The sequence below is a fragment of the Zootoca vivipara genome, chromosome 9 (genome assembly GCF_963506605.1).
Source record: "Zootoca vivipara chromosome 9, rZooViv1.1, whole genome shotgun sequence".
In the NCBI taxonomy this organism is placed as follows: domain Eukaryota; kingdom Metazoa; phylum Chordata; class Lepidosauria; order Squamata; family Lacertidae; genus Zootoca; species Zootoca vivipara.
Window position 1 is genome coordinate 63,061,480 of NC_083284.1, and position 23,812 is coordinate 63,085,291.

At 43.5% G+C, this 23,812-nt stretch overlaps 1 protein-coding gene across 1 annotated transcript in view; it reads right to left on the minus strand.

Moving 5' to 3' along the window:
- The window catches only part of NWD2 (NACHT and WD repeat domain containing 2), a 66,931-nt gene that overhangs the window by 32,084 nt on the left and 11,035 nt on the right, over window positions 1-23,812 (minus strand). The window contains exon 2 of the mRNA XM_035113495.2: window positions 6,474-6,562. Within this exon, the coding sequence (XP_034969386.2) occupies window positions 6,474-6,562 (89 nt within the window). The remainder of the gene's footprint in view (window positions 1-6,473; window positions 6,563-23,812) is intronic.

Below are 23,812 nucleotides of genomic sequence, written 5' to 3' on the forward strand. Positions count from 1 at the left end.
GCTAAAGATCATGGTCTTCTTAACCACACAGGCATTTGAACATCTTTCTTGTTTATATTTACACCCCCACTACAGCTATTTATTTTTTTCTGATGCTCCGGCTGAATATGGCCTACTATTGTATTCTTCAACATCTATTGCGCATCACAAGCTTCTGCCAATGTGCTAACTCTTGGATTCAGAAAGGTTTGAATTAAACAGCACTTTTAATTATCTCAGGGATGTGTAACTTAAAGAAGGAAAGCAGAGAATTGTGAGAGGTTGGGGACTAACCTTTTTTTTTTAATGGCATGTCTGATAAGGAACTCTATTACCAGTATCTTAATGTAGCGTAGAACCCATTGAAATAATGCTAGGATTTATTTAGGATTTCCTTTCTATTGAACATAGTTTGCAGGCTAATCCCCCAAATAATGGATCTAGTCACGGCTTGTGGAAATAAAACCTTATGGTGTGGAAGCCACTGAAGGTACCAATATTAAAAACACAATAATTCTCTTCTTGGATCAGATTGAGGGGCCATGTAGTCTGGTTTTCCGTTAATAGCCAGCCAGATGCCTCTGGGAGTTCCCAAACAGGGCACAGTGATAAAAGCTAAGCCCTGTTGCTTGTCACCGGCATCTGGCTCTGCAAACAGGTACTGAATGTGTAAGTCAAAAGTGCAGATTTTCCCCTTTTACCCTTGAAGTCAGCAAACCTCTGGATTTTTACTGTCGATATATTTGGAACTTCTGCCAGTATTGGGTGATGGGATTTCCTCTTAATTTGCTAATGTTTTGCTAATTTTGCTAATGTTTCTGAATAAGAACCTGAATAAATAGGTGGCATGTATAAATGCCACAAACTATAGCATCCGACACACGTAACTGGTCTAATCCTTTACATATCAACAACAACAAATCCGTTTATTGTGAGGACCATGCCTTTACACAAATATCAACACAACAATAATTAAAAATATTAAATAATTAAGAAAAATAATTAAAAATATTAAAATTCATTGCATACTATCCCAACAAAACCTTCATCCCACAAAACAGGAAGAGAAGGAAAACAAGCAACAAGTTAAACAGATGATGAAGGGGTCTTTACATTGTCATCCATAAATCTTTCCCTGGCTTTCATGGCCTTCATCACAAAAACCGCTACCACATGGGTAATACGTGGGTTTGCATCAACTAACAAAAATTTTACTCTATCTTCAGGATTGATTATAGAGTTGGGTATAATTTGCAGCATTGCGTCTCTAAAGCCCGAGTAAATGGGGCAATAGAGGAGGTAATGTATAAGATCCTCTTTAATTTTCATAAGGCAAGGGCATAAGCGATGTTCTACCGGGGTTTTTGTGAATCTACCGGTCAGATATGCAGTTGGCAATGTTTGAAACCGCGCCATAGTAAAAGCTCTCCGAAGGGTGGGATCAGTGATCTCCACCAAGTAGTTGGCACAGATTTTGACTGCTTTTATTCGGGGAAACCAGTAGGAAAACCCAGAATTTTTTATCTTCGTGGTGTCCAAAAAGGCGTCTTTTTCAAAAATCCATTCCCGAACTTTATCAGGGCTCCACAGTTTGAGAGTATTAAACTCAGGTAGATTGTATCTGGATAGAATATCTAATAGGTTTTGATGCCAAGTAGTATTATGTTGTAAAGATACAAAGGCTTGTTTAGCCAATAAGGTGTTCGAGGCATCTGCGAGGTTGGTGAAAAAACGCAGAAATCTTAAGTGGGCCCTGGCAGACACAGAAGGTAATCCTACTTCCACTCTTAGGAAAGCTGCCGGAGTACTCTGAGGGAGGCCTAGAATTCTTCTGAGATAAATTTTTTGGAAGATTTCAAGCCGTTCTAGCAGCTTCTGATTCCATCCCCAGAGTTCTACCTCATATAGCATCTGGGGAATCACTTTTCCAACAAAAGCTTTTAGTGCCGGGAACACCAGTTGCCCTCCCCTCGTATAAAAGAAGCTGAGCAAAGCACCAATTGTCCTACGTGTTAGAAGGGTTACAGCCTTGACATGGGCACGCCAGCTAGATGTAGCTTGGAAAGTAATACCGAGATATTTTAAAAAAGGACACTGTTCAATTATGTGTTCATCTAAAGACCATCTAAATGTGTGGTGAGCTCTAGTAAACACCACAATTTTTGTTTTGTCATAATTTATCTTTAGAGAGTTTTGGGAACAATAAGCTGCGAGCCCCTCCAGCATGCTGTGTAGGCCCCTTCGAGTAAGTGCCATGACAGCCATGTCGTCAGCATATAGCAATATATTCAGGTGTTTGCCTTCCAGGGCAGGAGCTGATGACTTGTACTTCGCCATATGTTGAACAATGTCATTTATATAAAAATTAAACAGGAACGGTGCTAACAAACAACCCTGTTTAACCCCTTTCCCCAGTGGCAGTGGGTCAGTATAGTTGCCTGACATCCCGGTTCTGATTTTGACTGTGGTATCTGTATGTAACTCTCTAAGTATTTTGAGAAGTCGTCTATCAATGTCAGTTTCATATAGTTTTTGCCATAGTTTGTCCCTACAGATTGAATCAAAGGCAGATGTAAGATCTACAAAAGCCACGAAAAGCTTGCTCTTATGTACCTTTGTATACTTATCTATCATTGTCTGTAGTACCATACAATGACCTGTTGTGCTGTGGCCCTTTCTAAACCCTGCCTGTTCCGGATTAAACAAGTTAGTGTGGTCAGCCCAGTCAACCAATTTGTTTAGCAGGTAGCGAGTATAAAGTTTGTACACGATGTCCAGGAGACTTATGGGGCGATAGTTTGACGGATCTTGGGTGTCTCCCTTCTTATAGATGGGGGCTACCAGACTCAGTTTCCAGTTTGCCGGGATTCTGCATGTATTATTTATTACAGTAAAAAGTTGGGCCAAAATAGCGGCCCACCACTGGGCATTTAGTTTAAACACCTCCGGAGGAATCATATCCTCACCGGGAGCCTTACCATTCTTGAGTGTTTTAATTAGCTGTAAACATTCTAATTCGGTAACAGGATCCCAGTCCATTAACAGATCGGTTTTAAGAGGAGGAAACTGACTCGGCTTAACACTGTATGGAGCTGTATAGAGCTGGGGAAAATGTTGGTACCATAAGTTAGATGAGATACTGTTGGTTACAATTTTCCCTTTGGGTGAAACTCCCTGAGCAATTATTTCCCAGAATTTTTTGCCGTCCCGCAATTTAATCGCTTTGTCAAGTGCCTCCCATTGTTCCTTCCTGTAGAGGGATTTCTTAAGTTTTAGAGTATTTGTATAATGAGAACGGCACCTGTGAAGGTTTACCATGGAGTAACCTTTACATATCAAGTTAGAAGGGAGGGTGTAAAGTAACAACAACAGCAACAAAAATCATCCACAAACCAACAACTACTTAACCACAATGTGCAACTGAAAGGCAATCCACTGACCTTTATAAAGAGAGGAACTTGCAAACGAAAAGCCTGCCCTTCAGCATAAGTTGGCATACTACTGTCCCAGTTCTGGTTTTCATGTGCCAAGCATAATCACATCATTGCAATTCAGTATTTTTGGCCACTGAACAGCAATACTTTGATGCCTGATTAGGTACGCACACATTCTGTTGTACAACATAAGAACCTAGTCCCATCTTTGTGTGTGTGTTCCTCGTTTGTTAAAAATTATGCAAAGCTGATGCTTCTGTGTCACAGCCCTACAACGGTAATGTTGTAGTAAAAACCAACAGGAGCTAAGAAGCATCTGATTCAAAATCATTTACCCCTTACGGCTGACCAGCTGAATATTCTGGGTTTTCAAACTGATGGCAAGATAAGATACCAAGCCTGTAGAGACAATAGACAGCCAAGGAACTACTGCAAATGGTATGCACAAAAGGTCCATAAAGTGTAAAATATATTGTATACAGTGGTACCTCTACTTACGAATTTAATGCGTTCCGAACACACATTTGTAAGTCGAAAAAATTTGTAAGTCGAATCCCATAGGAATGCATTGGGAGAAAAAATTTGTAAGTAGAAGCAACCCTATCTAAAAATTCGTAAGTAGAAAAAATCCTATCTAAACCGCATCCAAGATGGCGGACAGAGCTCCATTCGTAAGTAGAAACATTCGTAAGTAGAGTTATTCGTAAGTAGAGGTACCACTGTATATTTTCAAGGCATTTGCATGATGCCTTATGTTACCTTATTGGGTTACAATTTACACAGTTAGAATATGCAACAAATGATCAAAATCAGCCTTTTTACCTGAGGATTAGAAAGTAACTGATTTTTTAAAACTTGGTTTCAAAATAACTTTTCCTAGGTACTGGAATTACTCCCTCTAGTAATGTAACCTGCTGGTGAATGTTGACAGCATTGTAGCCAAAACAGGGTCACTAAGAAACAAGATGAAGAGATCAGCATTGTTACGCTAAGCCCCAGGTTTGGCAGAAGTACAAAGGCACACAGGAGTGCTGCTTCCGATGTCAGTGAATACTTTGAAAACAAAACAAAAAATAGCATACCTAATGGAGCAAAACAAAAATGGCCCAGTGAGAACTGAGCATGTACAGAGGTCACAGATAATGGCCACAGGTATTGCCCTTCCACTGAGTACATCATATATGTGTCTATTACAAATGAGAACTCAGAAAATTGTGGGTTCCCCTGCCAATGGGAATACCCAAGGATTCCCAAAAACTAGCCCAACTAATCCACTGTCTATAAACCATGATTTCTACACATTTCATTTGCATTAGTGTTAGCCATGACCAGTGGAGTTATTTCATTTTTTTTTGATGCATTTACTTTTCTTCCTAGTTGCTTATTGTTTAGAGATTATCTTTTGATATCTTGTAATCATGTTAAACTGTGAACCATTGTTGAAAACCTAAAAGTCAAATACATTTGGTCAAAATTCAATATTCCTGTTGTGTCCAACTCATGAATCACTTCCCCAACCTGGTGCTTTCCAGATGTTTTGGGCTACAAGTCTCATCAGCCCCAGCAATCCTCCCGGCTGGTTTGGCTGATGGGAGCTCTGGTCTGAAGGGAAATGTCTGAAGGGTGCTAGGGGAGTTGAAAACGAGCTTGTGATCTCTGTTGAGTGAAGGAGAAGCTGGCAGGAAAACTATGGTGCCCACCTAGAATTGACACAAGAACTCATCTTTCGAACAACACCTATGTATGCAGGAGCAGCTAAGTGTGTTTCCCTGCCAAAGCCACTTTGCTTATGAATAATAATAGGCACAGTCCAATCATTATAAACTCAAGTCCCACTGATACGTCCAAGTTGAAAGTCACCCCCAGCAAGTGATGAATTTTGTTGTTGTTGTTTAGCCGTTTAGTCGTGTCCAACTCTTTGTGACCCCATGGACCAGAGCACACCACACACTCCTCTTCCACTGCCTCCCGCAGTTTGGTCAGATTCATGTTGGTAGCTTCGAGAACACTGTCCAACCATCTCGTCCTCTGTCATCCCCTTCTCCTTTCCCCCCAACATCAGGGTCTTTTCCAGGGAGTCTTCTCTTCTCATGAGGTGGCCAAAGTATTGGAGCCTCAGCTTCACGATCTTTCCTTCCAGTGAGCACTCAGGGCTGATTTCCTTCAGAATGGATAGGTTTGATCTTCTTGCAGTCCATGGGACTCTCAAGAGTCTCCTCCAGCACCATAGTTCAAAAGTGTCAATTCTTCAGCGACCAGCCTTCTTTATGGTCCAGCTCACACTTCCATACATCACTACTGGGAAAACCATAGCTTTAACTATATGGACCTTTGTCCACAAGGTGTTGTCTCTGCTTTTTAAGATGCTGTCTAGGTTTGTCATTGCTTTTCTCCCAAGAAGCAGGCGTCTTTTATTTTCGTAACTGCTGTCACCATCTGCAGTGAGGAGCCTTCAGTATTACGCTAACCTATCTGGCTCTCAGTCACTCACACACCATAGCATGCTGGCCATTACTTGCAACAGGAGTCCAGTGCATGTCTTGTACATGCTCATCCATTTGCTCCCTTCTCTTCTGCAAGGCCCCCTCAAATTACTGGGCTGGAGACAAAGGAGAGGAGAGGAATGGGTAGAGCAGGCATCCCCAGACTTCGGCCCTCCAGATGTTTTGGACTACAATTCCCATCATCCCTGACCACTGGTCCTGTTAGCTAGGGATCTTGGGAGTTGTAGGCCAAAACATCTGGAGGGCCGCAGTTTGGGGATGCCTGGGGTAGAGGTATATGCATGTGACACTCTCCTCATGGAAGTAGTAGCCAGTGCCGTAGGATATGTCTGTAGCCAAGAGCCAGGGAGCAGGAGAGAAGAAAGGGTTGCAATAAGCCCAAGCTGATCCTTCCCACAAGTGTAGCTACACCTACATGTGGAATGATCACACCCCCTTTTATTTTTTTAAACAAATTCTGCATAGAATGATACTTTAAAGTCCACAATACAGCATCAATCTAAAAGATTTTCTGCATGTGCATCACAACTTAAATATTTAATGAGGAAAATGCTACCTGAAATTCAAGTCCGTAGTTTTCCCTGCAGAATTCCCGTAGTTTAGGATACACATGTTCTCGTAATGCACTTCTTTCTGCTACTGTATCTGCAGGCAACAAAGAAATGAAGCTTGTTAACAATAGTTGTGACAACTGTGTACTTAAATAGCGCTGTAGTTTCATGCAGGAAAGAACACTAATCTTAAAAGCTGTGAGCGCCAGCTTAATACAGCAATCTGGATTCTATGCTCTAGGGAATATCTTGTTGAGCCAAAATGCTTGTTGTGACATTTACCAATATTTAATTTAACACTCACTCCAATAATTCAATCTTTTGCTGTTGTGTATAATACTTCTTTTTCATGTTGTTGTTGTTGTTGTTGTTGTTGTTGTTGTTGTTGTTGTTGTTGTTGTTGTTGTTGTTGTTGTTGTTGTTGCAGTTAGCAAGGAAGAAGAGACATTCTAAAGGCTAGCAGCAGCCCAGCAGTTACGGTTAATAAATATTTAAAAAGGTTTTCTATTTATCATTTATCAATGTTACATTTTTTTATAAGTATACTCTTGCAAATGTAAGCTGGGGACAAACCTGAGGTTGCAAACTAAGGTATGATACACATATAACCATTAATGCAGCAGAATTAGCTGTAGCCCTGTTGAGAGCATTCCTAGCACCAGACTTGAGTTTGCTATGAGTAGTGTGTCAAACAGTCCACTACGGTACATCACCGTAGCACAATAAAAGTAGATTCGGTCTTTCCTGGTGACTACTGTACTTCAAAATGTTGTAAGAATGGGAGATTTTTTTACATTTAACTGAAAGAGAAAGTGAAGGTTACCTAGGCTGACAAAATCCTTAGCAAACACCCTTTGCTAGACTCTAGGACAGGCATAGGCAAACTCGGCCCTCCAGATGTTTTGGGACTACAATTCCCATCATCCCTGACCAGGGCCGTCCCTAGGCCCGGGCTGGGTGGCGCAAGGCGCCAGGGCGCCTGGCCATTAGGGGCGCGGAAGGGGCGCCGAACGCTGGTGTCTGCCTCCACACGCCTCTGCTGTTGAGCGGCTTCAGGCAGCTCTCCGGAGGCGCGTGGGGATTGCTGGCCTGGGGCCGCCTGAACAGCTGAAAGGCGCAGCGTGGCGGTCCCAGGCTCGTGCTCCCCAGGTGCCTCCGGAGCTTCGCGCGGGGAGCAGGAGCCTGGGGCCTCCTCCTCCGCGCCTCTCAGCTTTTGAACGGCTTCAGGCCGCTCTGCGGAGGCACGCAGGGAGCGGGAGCCTGGGGCTGCCTCCTCCACGCCTCTCAGCTCCCTGCGCGCAACATTATAGAGCTGGAAGGGAACCTGAGGGTCATCTAGTCCAACCCCCTGCAAGAAGAATGATCTCACTGCAAGAAAATCATGTTGCCAGCTTCAATTAAAGCCAATGCAAGGGAATATTGGTGCTTAAATCAGGGATCAGCTATGGATTGGCACTTTTGCACATGTGTTTATTCTGCAAACCACTTAAAAGGCAGAATAACTCTTCCTGCTTAAATAGAGTGTGTTAACAATTCTTGTATGTATGTATGTTAAAAATTCCTGCACACCCTCCTGTCTTTCCGGGGTCTGGTGCTTCTGAGTTTGGAAAGGAAATGACACGTAATTAAGATGGAACAAACTAATTAGGCTGAATGACAGATAACCTGGTTTAATTACATACAAATCTAAACTGACTTTTAATGATAAGAAGTCTGTGGGATTAGCTCACTCTAAAATAAAACAAGAAAGAGCTGTGCCAGAAGGGAGGTTTTCAAACGCCAGCCTTCTGCAGAGGAAAATACATACTTAAATGTCCTTTTCCTGCTGCCAAAATAGAAATGGACCACCAGTTATTTTTGTATCATGTTAATTAGGCATTCTGAAATCTGCATGTTAGTGGGCATGGAAGCCTGTTTGTAAAAAAATGAATCATGTGCCAAGCATCTTTGAAGTCTCAAGTCACATAAGAATGTGTACAGATAACAGGTTTTTTTCCCCAGACTGGCAGTACAATCCTACAAGCTTACCACCTTTTAAACTGGCCCTTCCTGTTGCAGCTTTAACAGCAGTGTGATATGCACCAATTAGCAAATGATAATGTTTCTCCACCTAATTCTGGTAGATCATCTGCTGTTAAAAAAAAGCACAGCTACAGGGCTGGTTGAGCTGCAGAAAATCCTAAGTATGACTGCCCTACAATACATGTTTGCACAGGGACTGTATCAGAGATGACAATATAGCAGATGCAAAAAAAATACAGCAGATGTAGAAGAGAGAATTTCAGCAGATGCAGCTTGTAATGCCTGCTCTTCTGTGCACCAATTAAAAGTGAACAAGTCCTTATCTACTTTTGCTTCTGGCCACAATCTCAACACTACTGCTTTTAGGATCCTGTGACGTTATCTTATGCTGGCTGTGTTCAACCTTCCCACAACCCCCACCAACCGATACACTGCACTGTTTGTCTCACTGCACTCCAGAGGCAAGGATTAAAGTAGGTATAGCCTTTCTCATGATCAACAGATGAAACACAAAAACAGAACTCACAAAAGGGCTACACAGCTAGTGGCAGCCAAGTTCAGTCCTGGCTCCAATTTGAATGACAGACTGGCAAAATGAAGCACTCCCTTATCAGTCTTACCCAGCCCTCAATGCTCCAGGCAGGCTGCTCACTATCTGTCTGTCTGTCCGTCCGTCCGTCCGTCCATCCATCCATCAATCTATGGATCACCCTTGCCCATTTATTCATTAATATAACAAGATCCCCCCTAAACAAATCAGTAATTTCAGCAGGCATATTAAGTCATTTATGATTTTATGGTTAGTTTTAAACTGATTTTATCCTTATTGTATTTGTTATGTTTGCTGTACGCAGTTTAGAGATGATTACAATGGTAAGTGGCATATAAATAGCATGGAGGCTGTAAATGGTGCAGAATGAAGCAGCTGGAATGAAGTCCGCTATGGTTGTAAAAACTCCTATTGCACCCGAAGCATCTTGACTGCTTCTCTATTTGCTTCTGAGCCCAATTCAAGGTGTCTATGTTAATGCAGGAAGCCATAAGCAACCTGGGGCTCAAATATCTGAAGGAGCACCTCCTCTCCTTTTGTGACAGTTGGCTTATTGAGATCAGCAAAGGCCCTGTGGACAGTGCTGCCATCCTTAGAAGTCTCAGAGGGCAGTAGCTCATGGCAGGGCCTTCTTTTTACATACAGTGGGACCTTGGTTCCCGAATGGCTTAGTTGCCGAACAAATCGCGTCATGAACACCGCAAACCCGGAAGTAAGTGTTCCAGTTTGTGAACGTTTTTCGGAAGCTGAACATCCGATGCGGCCTCCACTTGAGTGCAGGAAGCTCCTGCAGCCATTTGGAAGGCATGCCTTGGTTTTTGAATGGTTTTGGAAGTCGAATGGATTAATCCTGGAACGGATTAAGTTCAAGAACCAAGCCTGGCCTTTAAAAGTGTAGCATGAGTTTTTCATTGACCTCCCTTCAAACTACAAGAAATAAGATTCCACCTAAACATTAGGAATAACTTCCTGACAGTAAGAGCTGTTTGACAGTAGAATTTGCTGCCAAGGAGTGTGGTGGAGTCTCCTTCTTTGGAGGTCTTTAAGCAGAGGCTTGATAGCCATCTGTCAGGAATGCTTTGATGGTGTTTCCTGCTTGGCAGGGGGTTGGACTGGATGGCCCTTGTGGTCTCTTCCAGCTCTATGATTCTGTGATTCCCTGTAAACAGTGTTATCAGTTGCAGTTTGTGCTTCATGCTTTTATTGTTGGTTTTATGGTTTGTTCATTATGCATTATTTTGTGATTGAGTTTTACTTCACAGAACCCACCCCGGGACCATAGGGTGAAGGGCAACTAAGAAAAACTAGGAATAAATAGGCCAGTAAATAGATCACCAATTACATTCATGCTATGTATGCTCTATTCAGTCCACTGCTGTTTGGAACTGGGAAAGATCGGCTTGAATCTGTTGTTAAATATAGGGGGCAGGGAGTGACATTTCAATCATACACAACAATATCCAGCAACGAATAATTCCCACTAAGCAGCATTTCTTTCAGAGAAATAGCTTTGAATCGCTGTGTGCTGCTCATGTTACAAAAAGCTTTTGAACACCACCAAGGAAAATAAAGCTGTCAGTCTTCTAGTGTTATGGCAATGTTGTCTCCACATATAATACCCCAATAATCACAGCTATCTGCATTTCTACACACTCTTTCATTTGAATGAAAGACCCCCTTTTCCCGACATTAGAGAAGCTGAAACTGTATGAGCTGTCATTGTATAGCAAAAACTGTTTGTTCTTTTTAAAGGTACAGCATCCTTCCTTCAGTACGGTAGATCCTTGAGCTTCAAGTCCAAACTCCACCTAAGGCTTTGGTGAAGCCTTTTCTTTCGCTCCTTTGAGCCGATCTGTAAATGTAGAGCACTGGCAATTAGAAGTCGCAGATATGGAAAAACTTCTTGGGCGAGATGTACTTGGGTGGATTTTTCTTGTCTTTTCACTATTCTTCCAGGATTTCTTTTCCTCCCCCCCCCCCCCCCTGCTATCTTCAGATGAATGCTACCTTCAAACAAGTAAAATAGTCTGAGCTGGAGGCCAAGGTGATGACCCCACAGTTCATCATACTGTGATTGCTTGGCAATCACAGGGCTTGAAATTTCACACTGCTCAAGAGGTGCCTGGTCAAAGACCCTATATATATATATATATATATATATATATATATATATATATATATATATAAGATTCAAAGGTAAGTTGGCTCTCATAACCCCAACAGGACAGAACTTACCCTGGGCTCCCCAGGACTCAGCATACTTCTGCTTTGCTTTAAGGACAGGTATACTTTCCTCCCCACCCCCATTTCTCTCTACTTCTGGTCTATGGTCACGTTTCTGTAGAACTTTTAGAAAAGTTATGGCATCCCTTGCTCTTTAATTAAGATGTGTATGTATTATAATCTGTTACCTGCTTATATTGCTTTCCATAGCAGCATTTTTATATATTCTGTCACTCCTGTTTTCTGTAATAAACCAAGCTTTCTTTGTTTCTTGGAGCAAGAGCTTCGTGTGGGGATACATTAAGGATTAACACACATCCATAACAAGCACAAGCCGTAACTCCAGCAAAAGATCCTAAACTTCTCAGCACTGTGTATATGAACATACAGTACAATAGCGCTGGCTGTGTACATGCAAGTCCAGGTACACACTCATAACAGACTTTCTGAAAGTAATTACCACTCACTCATCAAATCAGTGGGAGGGGTTTTGCGACCCCGAGCAGGCTTCCCGTGCCAGGGTGACACCCCCTTTAGTTGCTGGCTGTTGCTCCACCCCTTCCCTGGCTACCCAACTGGCGGCAGCTGGGGGTGGGGCAAAGACCACGGAGTGCTGGGCTCCAGCTGACCATCTCTCCATTTGGTCTCTGGAGTGTCACCCACTCATCCCTTCCTCTAATTTTTATGTGGTTTCCTTGCAGGCTAACCTTTTCCTCCCTAGGTCCACGGGCCTTGCTACGGTTGCACAATGGTTGCTGTTTCCCAGAGCCGGGAAGGAATTTCCCCTGCTCTGCAGGTTTTGCCTTCCCCGTAGCAATTGCCACAACTTTGGTGATTATTAGGCCTTGGATGGAATCCTATAGTCTATCTTCAGAAGGGGGGGGGGTAGCATTGTTAATACACCCTCATGTGGCGGCGTATAAGGGGCCCATTAAAGGGTTGATTGTGGGAGTCACTGGCCCAGAGCGGCAGCGTAAGGTCAAACTCCCTACATCAGGTGAAGTGGGGGGCACGCTGTGTAAATTCTTGTTTTACAGTCCCCTTCACAACACCTATCTGCCCTGCACATCCTCAGACCCAGCCAGGCTGAGAGGGATCCCGCCCAATACCTAAGCCAGGCATTCCCAACCTTTGGCCCTCCCTCCAGATGTTTTGGACTACAATTACCATCATCCCTGACCACTGGTCTTGTTAGCTAGGGATCATGGGAGTTGTAGGCCAAAACATCTGGAGGGCTGCAGGTTGGGGGTGCCTGGCCTAAGCCATCTGAAATCAATAAAGTTGTGGCCTAATTTGATCCCATACATTTGTTGTCGTGTCTCCTTATTTACGGGCTGGCTCCCGGGCCAGGGGGTTAGTGCATGGGCTCATAACTGTGTTGGCCTCAATCTGATAATAATAAACAAAACTCAATGGAATCTGAATGATTTCTGTCTTTCTCCCTCCTCTTTATTCTAGAGATGTTAGAGAATCAATTATAACATTTTTGATAGCCTTACTCACCATGGAAGAGAATACATCGATTTTTTAGGTAAGTATTTCCACAAACCTCTAGTAATTAATAGATGTTTTTCCCCACTTGAAGGTGCACTTGACTCACCAAAAAGGTTGCTTTTAGAAGACGAAAGCTGCTTGTCCTCAGAGGAATTCGCTTCCCGTGCAAACTTTCCTTTCCTGAGCAGCAACCCAGGCGCAGATTAATGTTTGGAGTGACAGATTACTAAATATACCCATAGTTATTTGGGATTTTAAAAGTGCTCACAATAGGATTTTCACCTACAGTGTAATTCCAGCTTGCCTGGAACATATCATATGAGAATATCAAACATTGGTTCACTCGCCACTTTTGCCCTTCCCCTTGAAAATAATGTAAAAGGAGATGCGTGCTGTTTGTTTGTTTGGCTTGCTCGCATTCATTCTTTACCAAGGAATATTTTTTAAGATTCCTGTGAACCAGTTATTTGTGATGTCACAGGAGCAAAACAAATGGCACCTTGCACAACACCCTATTCAAACTGAACCGTTCCAAAATGCTTCAGAAAACAGTGTTACATACATTAAGGCTGGGTGCAGTGAGAAGGCCACCAACTACCTCATGATCTACAAATTTATATCAGTCACCTGCATTTTATTACATGCTCAGATTGTCTGGCTTACTGGTGCAAAGAAAGAGAGGGCTGGCAGAATATTAATGAATAATAACAAAAGCATTACACTTTTGCTATGCAGTCTTTCGGGTTTCAAAACATAACTCCTTCTGTATTTTAAATACAAATAAGCGATACATTGTGTCTTGTTAATTCAATAGATTTGTTCATTGCATTCATCTGCTTTTTAACTGCAATACTACTTCTTATTATCGTTAGGTTGTTCTTACACATTTCTTTTCCTTTTAGAAATCACCCAGGAAACATATTCTGAGTGCAAGGAGTTCTTGTTTTTACAAATTAATTTTGATTGTGGTAATTCTGGTCCTTGTAGACTTTTCTTCAAAGAGCTCAAGGTCCGTGCTAAAGTGCCTGGTGTGTGCATATGAAGCTTAGGGAAAGGATTCCCTCAGGAATGCTAATATATAATAATAATAATAATAATTATTATTATTATTATTATTATTATTATTATTATTTATTGTTTATAACCCGCCCATCTGGCCGGGTCTCCCCAGCCACTCTGGGCGGCTTCCAACAGAAAAATAAAACACAATAATCTATGAAACATTAAAAGCCTCCCTGAACAGGGCTGCCTTCAGATGTCTTCTAAAAGTCTGGTAGTTGTTTTCCTCTTTGACATCTGTCGGGAGGGTGTTCCACAGGGCAGGACCTCAGTGTCCGGGCAGAATGATGGAGGTGGAGACGCTCCTTCAGGTATACTGGACCGAGGCCATTTACTGGACCTTCAGGTATACTGGACCGAGGCCATAATTTATTTATTTTTAAATATTTTTTTTGTTTATATTATTTTTGTTAATGCAGATTGTTGAATGGCATTATATAAAGGGCCATAAAAATAAATAAACAAATGACAATAATAAAGTAGTTTGGGCTAATAATAATAATAATAATAATAATAATAATAATAATAATAATTTATTATTTATACCCCGCCCATCTGGCTGGGTTTTCCCAGCCACTCTGGGCGGCTTCCAACAGAAAAATGAAATAAAATAATCTATTAAACAGAAAAATGAAATAAAATAATCTATTAAACAGGGCTGCCTTCAGATGTCTTCTAAAAATTTGGTAGCTGTTTTTCTCTTTGACATCTGATGGGAGAGCGTTCCACAGGGCGGGTGCCACCACCGAGAAGGCCGTCTGCCTGGTTCCCTGCAACTTGGCTTCTCGCAACGAGGGAACCGCCAGAAGGCCCTCTGTGCTGGACCTCAGTGTCCGGGCAGAATGATGGAGGTGGAGACGCTCCTTCAGCTAGCTGACAAGATGCATCTTTGGGGAGGTTCAAAGTGTGCTGTCGCATATGGGATCTGACACTGCTTTAGGACTAACACTGCCTGTTTGTGTGTCCGCTTGCTTTCTACTTAATCTACATATTTGTAAATATATAACATCTGCAAATATGACAAACACGTAATAGATCTCCAGTGTTCTCTCCTCACGAGGAAGCTGACCTTGCTGTCAAATGTATTCCCACTCAAGGACCAGGATGGGGGTCACGGTTGCTGAATAATACTGGCCTCCAGGCTGCAGTCATGGCCAAGACAATGACTATGTACATGCGAGGCTGTGCCTGCAATACAATATCCTTTTCTGCATCAGGAAAGTTATATGCATCATTTTATAGGCTTGACACCAAGTACAGTATAGGCTTTTTGGTTTCACCTGGTTTTGACGATCTACTGTTTCACCCAGGTTTTCCTCCATATGCAACAAGTTTCAGAAAAGTACATAATTTGGAAAAGTAATACCTGTGGCAGCAGGAGTCCACTGCAGACTTTTAAAATGAGCAACATATGAGAAAGCACATGAAATGCTAAACACAGCCAGTAAATGTAGTTGTGAAAAGTGCTCAGAGGGAAGATAATACCTTAAGAGTTTCGAGCCCCTGCTTCAGTTCAGACATGACCTAATTACAGTGCCTTTTTTTTAGCAGACTTCTAGTTTCACAATGTGCCGCGGTCGGTCAAGTGTACCGGTTTAATTCCCTCAATTTTATGTCTGTCTATCTTTTCATTTGCTTGCTCCAAACATGAGCTGGGGACCCTTGAGTGGCCTAACTGAACAAAACCTACCACAGTGCTGGTTGGGATGTTCAGTTAGGCCATTGGAGATGGCCAAATCCCTACTTCATTAATAAAAAAAAATTATGCCTACATTCCAGAAGACACATTTGCTGCACAACTCTATCCAGTCTCCTCTCTCTCTCTCTCTCTCTCTCTCTCTCTCTCTCTCTCTCTCTCTCTCTCTCATTAGATTTCTTTTGTTATACCAAATTGCAAATACAAGTATCCAATTTTACATTTTTTCCCCACATTGAAATATCGTTTTTATTTTACCCCCTCCCTCCCTCCCACTCCTCCCCATTCCCCGCCCCCCGCACTTTCCATCCTGTTTTGGGCTTATCTATGTGTTCCACATATTATTTACATACCTTAATTCATTTAACTATTAAAGAAAAGAAAAAAAAGACAAAGAAAAATACATGTAATTGCATATTTTCTAGATCAAATATTCATGACAAAATCGTTAAACATCTGAGATTACATTTGGGTTTTCCAATTTGCTCTTGATGTAATTAATAAATGGTTTCCAAATTGTTACGGTCTCCTCTGAATTATTTAATTATTATAACTTAGCGAAAAATTACGAAGAAATCAGAGGAATGAATTCAATTTTACATTTTACATTCCCCCCCGTCCTGTTGACTTCCCTCATCTTCCCCTTCCGGTTTGTTACATTATTTGTTATCTTCTGCATGTTAAATAACTTTAAGTGGTATTGCATTGTGTTTCTTTATATTTTACTTGAATAAAATTGTGAATGTTTATTCAAAACCTGCCAATGAGTCCATCTCTGTAGGTAAGTTGTGAAAGGTTCCTATTCTTTTTTAAAGTCACTATTGTCCTTTTAATGTAGTTTGCCTGTTAACTTTGCTAATTCTGCATAATTCATCAATTTTTCTTGCCATTGTTCTTTCGTTGGTACTTCTCCAATCTTCCAACCTTGAGCTAATAAAACTAACCAGTCTTGATTGCAGCCTTAAATACCAGTTACAGGTAGGTAGCCGTGTTGGTCTGACATAGTCGAAACAAAAAATAAAAAAATTCCTTCCAGTAGCACCTTAGACACCAACTAAGTTTGTCATAGGTATGAGCTTTCGTGTGCAGGCACACTTCTTCAGATACCTGAAGTCTCTCAGCCCCACTCACTTCACAGAGTGTTTGTTGTGGGGGAGGAAGGGAAAGCAGAATGTTAGCCACTTTGAGACTCCTTCGGGTAATGATAAAGCGGGATATCAAATCCAAACTCTTCTTCTTCTCTTTTCTGAAGCAATCAATAGCACTGTAAATTGCAGGTACTCTGCCCCACCCCCAGGATGCCCAGTGATGACCACCAACATCACTTATGATGCCCACATACATGAGTGAATAATTAGGCACAATGGATGATGACTCAAGTTGCAGTAAACAGAACTAAATGACCCATGTATTCCTTTCCAACTTTATGCTTGTATGAGTTATTCTAGATTTATTTGAACTTAAGCATGACTGACTCTGCCCTCCGATCTGATCCTCTGTTATCCTTCCTTAATTAAATCCCCAGAAAAGAGGATAAAGTAGCTATCTTAAACTCTGCTTACATTAAGGAAAATGCTCTAAGTTCTAAAAATATTCCTCGATTATTATTCTGTCTGAAATCATCAATTTCCCCCCTGTAACCTAGATTATAAGCACCAAAGCATCTCGAGCTACTCCAATGCTATTAGTGGAGTCATAACATGACATGTGCTAATTCTACTGCTGCTGCTAAAAGTAATGCTTACAGGGACCTACACAATGATCACATTTTTTCCCCCAGGAGCTTTTTTTTTTAATCAGAAGTGTATCTGCTGGGCACTTTAATTTTATGAAATTAAAATCAACAAAGAATATGTCTTTCATTTCATACAGAAAATCCTGGTGCTCAAATAATATACTTGTGTGCACCCAGGGCTGGCTCGTCATAGACCCCCGGTGGCGCAGGGCACCATGGCGCCGGCCCGCCAGGAGGGCGTCGCGAGCTGCGCCCGCCCGCTGGCCAGCCAGTCCGCCGGTCCGCTGCGCAGCTGCGCGCGGCGCCCACCTGCCCACCGCGCTGGGAAACGGGGGGGGAGGGCGACGGAGAGATCGCGCTGTGCCTGCCCGCCCGCCCGCCACGCAGCAGCGCCACGCCCACCCGCCCACCGCGCTGGGAAACGGGGCGGAAGGGCGCCGGAGAGATCTGGCGCACCATGGCGACAGGGGCGCTTAAGACGGCGCTGTGTGCACCCACAACCATATTCCAACAATATATTGGGACAAAGGCACACATCAGCAATGATGCCAAGTCAGCAACGTACAATACACAAGCAAGTGGACTTCGGATTTATTACATGCTATTCACGGCAAATGGTAACCAGTTTAGGCAAAAAAGTAGCATAAAACCATCTAAATAACAGGTGTGGGGTTCTTAGGGGAGGGGTAGTATCTCTGGTGGGGGACATGCTGTGCTCCTTCTGGGGTAGTGTGTCCACCTTTGGGCCCCACCCTGCACTCAGCTCTCACCTGTGGCTCCAAGAAGCTGTCAGCATTCGACAGTGGCCACACCATGGGAAATGGCTTCAATTGGCTGGCTAAACCAGGTGAGGGTAGCCAATGGGTCTCAAACCCTCGGTGAGTTAGGGAATTCCCCTGCATACAAAGTCAGGCTCTTGTGGATCGAGCAGATAAGGCCAATAGGGGCCCCAACGGTCAAGAAGGGGGCAGATGGGGCTCATCAACCTGGGAAGGGAGTCCATCTAGGAGAAGGAAAACTCTGATCCTAAACCTCTGCTGCCATGCGGGATATATTGGGAAGAAGAAAAGGCTAAGGAGTAAACCCTACACAAAACCGGAGTGGAGTCCCTAAGATGGTTGGATGGCGCCTTGTACACATCCTTCTGACAACCACTGCAGCCAAGTTGGTGCCAAACATATTGCTCTGCTTTCCTTTGGACCACATCAGCCCAGGACCTCCATACACACTGCCCAGGCTTGTACCCCCAGGGAGGTAACTTCAGTACTGCTAACACAGCAGTTTAGCTTCACCCCCAGAGATGCACTCCACTGTCTTTTGAGGCAGATGGATGCTGCCGCCACCACCAGACAGATTAGATTGGAATCTGAAGAATTGTGCAATAGGTTCCAAATGCCCCCGGCTGACATTCCCTCCATGTGTCAAGTGCATGAAGGGGGTGTACGTATACAAAGAGGCAGTGGGGCCATGACACCGACTCTGCCCTGGCACTGTATGCCTTCCACACGCCTGCTGTCCATGCTTCACCAAGGATGTCTGCATTGTTGAAGCCCATGTGCAAAGTCCTCAGTACAAGCAGGCTTCAGCGGAGGCTGGAACCCTGATTGCACAGGATTCCAGCTCACATGGAAGCATGGAGATCTATATTCATATGCTTCATCTATGCCAGGCATCCCCAAACTCCAGCCCTCCAGATGTTTTGGACTACAATTCCCATCTTCCCCAACCACTGGTCCTGTTAGCTAGGGATCATGGGGGTTGTAGGCCAAAACATCTGGAGGGCCGCAGTTTGGGGATGCCTGATCTATGCAAACAAGTGGACATCAGGGGTAGCAGGGCTGAGGTGCTAGGCAACTTGGGGAGTGGTAGAAAAGCTTTAACTATGGCCCCAATGACACTTTGCACATCTGCAGCATCTCCAAGCAATTAACGAAGGGAGTGGCTAATCTGATCTCTCTGATATAAGGTAAAGGTAAAGGGACCCCTGACCATTAGGTCCAGTCGCGGACAACTCTGGGGTTGCGGTGCTCATCTCGCGTTATTGGCCGAGGGAGCCGGCATACAGCTTCCGGGTCATGTGGCCAGCATGACAAAGCCGCTTCTGGCGAACCAGAGCAGTGCACGGGAAACGCCGTTGACCTTCCTGCCGGAGCGGTAACTATTTATCTATTTGCACTTTGAGGTGCTTTCAAACTGCTAGGTGGGCAGGAGCTGGGACAGAGCAACGGGAGCTCACCCCGTCGCGGGGATTTGTACCACGGACCTTCTGATTGGCAACCCCTAGGCTCTGTGGTTTAGACCTGCTCTCTGATATGGTTGGAAACAAATCTAATTCATTTTCCATTTTTACTTGTTCTCCATCTTCAACTGTTCATACCCTTAAGTATACCAAGTTCATCCATTCCATTACCGGTACAAAATTGCAATACCTCAGAAATGTTAGTTTTAATGCTAGTTTTAAGCTTGCACCTACCGTATTGCCATTTCAGCACCAGCTTGAATCCTACTTATTTCCACAAGCTTTTATGCAATGTATGTGATGTATTTTTTTAGGGAACTGCCAACAGTATCTGCTGGCTTTAGTATGAATTTTTCAGGTGTGGTTATCTGCTCCTCTAGTGTATCATTGTATTATTTATGGTATGCTATCGGTTTTTATGTGTTTGTAACCCACTGACAATGATGAGCGAGATATCCCACCCTCAATAACCCAAAGAAGCATTACGAGAACAATTTTATACCACCTTGTCTCCATGTACTAGTTATAAATTTGTTTTCCAAGAAAGCCAGCACAGCCAAGCAGATAGTAAAGATCTCCCATGTTGCATCTAAACATAAAATATTTGTTAACAGCTTAGCATATGGCTGTTGGGGCTTTAATAAGGAAATAAATAAAAGTTGCTTTGCTGAAGCAGCCACTACAAAAGGAATGGAATTCTTCGCTCTGCAATGTCAGTTGCCTTATTTGTGAGCTTTATTTACGTTCTGTTGCTCTTGCATGCAGCTGTGCAGCCCCGGCGCTTCTATTAAGGCGAACTAGGCCATGGCCTAGGGCGCCAAAATGGAGGGGGCGCTGACCAGGTCGCCCGCCGCCCGCCGCCTCAGGCCACTATCCGGAGGCGTGCGGGGAGCGCAGGCCTGGGGTCGCCTCCTCTGAACAGCTGAAAGGCGGCCGAGGCGGCCCCAGGCTTGCGCTCCCGGTGAGAAGTTCCGGAGGTGTGCGGGGAGCGGCAGAGAAGCGGCAGCGGCAGAAGGGCGAGCGGGGCCCACCAGCCAGCATGATCAGCAGGGTCTTGCAGGCTGCAGCGAAGCAGAGAGCGGGAGGAGGCAGCCCCACCCCCAGGCTCGCGCTCCCAGCGATCCCCACGCGCCTCGGGAGCTTCGCGCAGGGAGCGGCAGCCTGGGGCCGCCTCGCTGCACCTCTCAGCTGTTCAGTTGAAGCGGCCTCAGCCTCCCACTCCCCACGCAAAGCTCCGCAAGCGCGCTGGGGCGTGTGTGCATCATGACACATGCACCCAGGGGGCGCCAGAAAGTGTTTTGCTTAGGGCGCAAAAAGCCCTAGCACTGTGTTTGCAGCTGTGCATGCAGTTATGAAGAACGAAACCCACTGCCCCACTACACATGGATGTTTAAGGAAGAACAGGTCCAGGAAATCATCATTGGCCCAACTATTTGGCAGAAAGGGCACTCTGTTGTAGACTTTGGGGGAACTGACTGTTATGATCTGCCAGACGAGGATGTGCCCCCTTCACTCCCTATACATTATGTCTTCCCATTAAAAGCTGGGGCTTTTGTGTTGAGGGGATTACTGAGGGGCACAAAATCATTACCTCTCTGTGTAAAGAAAGATTGGCAGTGCTGTCTCTGTCTCTTCAGATCGATACAGATCGAAGCAGGTGCTGCTTGTGTTTATACTTCAAAAGTACCTGGAGACTGTGCTTGTATTTCTCAAAAACCCCAGGGAGAGAGAGCTAAAAGAATCTGGAAACAAAGCAACTGTCAGTTTTGTATCTTCCATCATGCAGGAGTGTAGAAATCTGCACTTGGGAATTAAGAAAAAGATATGAAATAGATGGATCTAAGGAACGCTGTAGTCAAAACCACAGCAGCCTTCTGCCTCCCGCCATAAGGAGGTAAACACAGTTAAAGATGTGAATAATATATTTCCTCCTCCCCCCTCCAATGGTTAATCTGAAGTAGGATTGCCACTTTTCTTCTTCCAACAGAAATTCAGAGCCTTTAGCACAGGCATAGGCAACCTTGGCTCTCCAGATGTTTTGGAACTACAACTCCCGTGATCCCTGGCCACTGGGCCCTGCTAGCTAGGGATCATGGGAATTGTAGTTCCAAAACATCTGGAGAGCCAAGGTTGCCTATGCCTGCTTTAGCATCGAACTGACAGAAAATGCAATAAGTGCAGTGTTTCCTGACACAGAGATGGGAGATGACACACTTGTTGAATTTCTGTCAGTCATGCAAATATTAAAGTCACGGAGATTTTCTCAAGACAAATTGATGACAACCTCAAGTAAGGAAGACTTACAAGTGCCAGAAAGCAGGTTGTTTTTAAAAAGAGACACTTTCTACAAATTGAAATTTTAAAATCTGCTTTCCTTAAAAAAAGTGTGTGTGTAATTACTTTTTTAAATGGCTTTTTTTTATTTGCCCTGCTAGGTCAGAGGTTAAGTGACGCACAGCACTTTGTCCAGTGAACCCTTTCCCCATTATACCATGTTCCTTCTTGATTCTGAATATACACACCCCTCTAAATGCAAGGGTTCTTCAGCATTGCTGAAACATTGATCTGCCACAACAAGCTGGAAAGGCAATTGTAACTGTGGTTCCAAATGGCACTCAATACTGCACTTTTATCGTCATTAATATCCACAAAATGTGTGCAGTGGGAGAGGCAAAAAGTGGGAGGCATTGCTGACCTCGGATTTCAGCAAGTTCTGAAGAATGCTTATTAAGAAGTCCTATTTGGTGCAAGAAGACATATTTCTTAGGACTGCAGCCTCTCCTATGGCGCAGGATTTTTTTAAAAAAAATTACAGTGCCTGTGCTGTTAAGCATTACTAGAAGTGAAGGAAAATATTATTACTCAGCATCCTTGAGCTAGTTTTATGGAGAGCTGGTAATGTTTACTCCTCCTTCTTTGTCTATATACTGTGCAATGGGACTTACTCCCTGGAAAGTGTGCATAAGTTTGCTTCTGGAGAACAAGTCAGCCAGTGAGAATGGTGTGTGCCATCTGAAGGACAAAAAGCCATTGTTACTTGTTCCTGCTCTACTTCCTACACTCTGGAAGGGCACTGCTATCCCTTACAATTAAACTGCAGAGAGTGCAGAAGGACTTGCCGTGTGAGGATGTGCCAGCAACTGTCCCAGGGCTGAAATGGGCTTCTCACTGCCTCAGGGACCAGAATCTGTAGGGTGGTCAGTTACAGAAGAGGACTTGGCTCCTGCAATTCTAATAGTTGTAAGGAAGGATTTCCAGCAGGTGTAGCAGAAATGTATGTGTGTGTGCGTGCATGCATGTATGCGTGAGAAGAAAATTCAGACAGAAGGAAGAGAAAGGAGGACATATATTATAATTTTTAAAAGTGTATTCCATGTTTCAGGTCTGGACTGGTCTTTACGATATATATTCACTGAAGAAAAAACTTCTTTGTTTTGTTTAAAGGCCAAAAAGGAATTTGCACATTTAATGCTCGTTTCTGATTACTCAGAGTCAATGTTGTGTTCTGTTCCATTAGGCAATGAAACATTCTCTTGTGCTTTCAAAATATTGATTGAAACTCTTCTCTTTGGCGATCACTTGTAGCCGAGTAAGATTGTCTTCCATAAACACGGTTTTAACAATGAGTCCGTAAGTGACTGTGGAGGCCAATTCTGGATCCACACGTCCTTCCACAGTGGTGACATTTATAAACGCCATCTCCAACTCCTTGAAAGATTCCATCAACGGTGTCTCTGAAAATTTTTACACATCACTTGGGAAGACAGGCGAACTAATATCAGTGTACTGGAAGAAGCAAAGATCACCAGTGTTGAAGCAATGATTCTTCAACATCAATTTCGTTGGACTGGTCATGATGTTCGGATGCCTGATGATCATCTTCCAAAGCAACTACTCTATTCCGAACTTAAAAATGGAAAGCGTAATGCTGGTGGTCAACAGAAGAGGTTTAAAGACTGTCTCAAGGCAAATCTAAAAAAATGTAGCATAAACTCTGACAACTGGGAAACACTGGCCTGTGAGAGCTCCAGTTGGAGAACAGCCTTTACCAAAGGTGTCATGGACTTTGAAGACACTCGATCTCAGGACGCAAGGGAGAAACGTGCTAAGAGGAAGGCATGCTTGGCAAATAGATTGAAACATTTCCCTCCTAGCTGTAGAACCTAAACTATGCCATTTATTATTACTACCTGAATCTTTTGTGACACTCCCTAATAAATATTTCATCACAATTTGCATGAAAAAAAGATGTGGACCAAATGCTAATTGAGTCGAAGCGTGAAAGCAATGTCTAACTTAAGACATGATTAACAATGCACAAGCTTG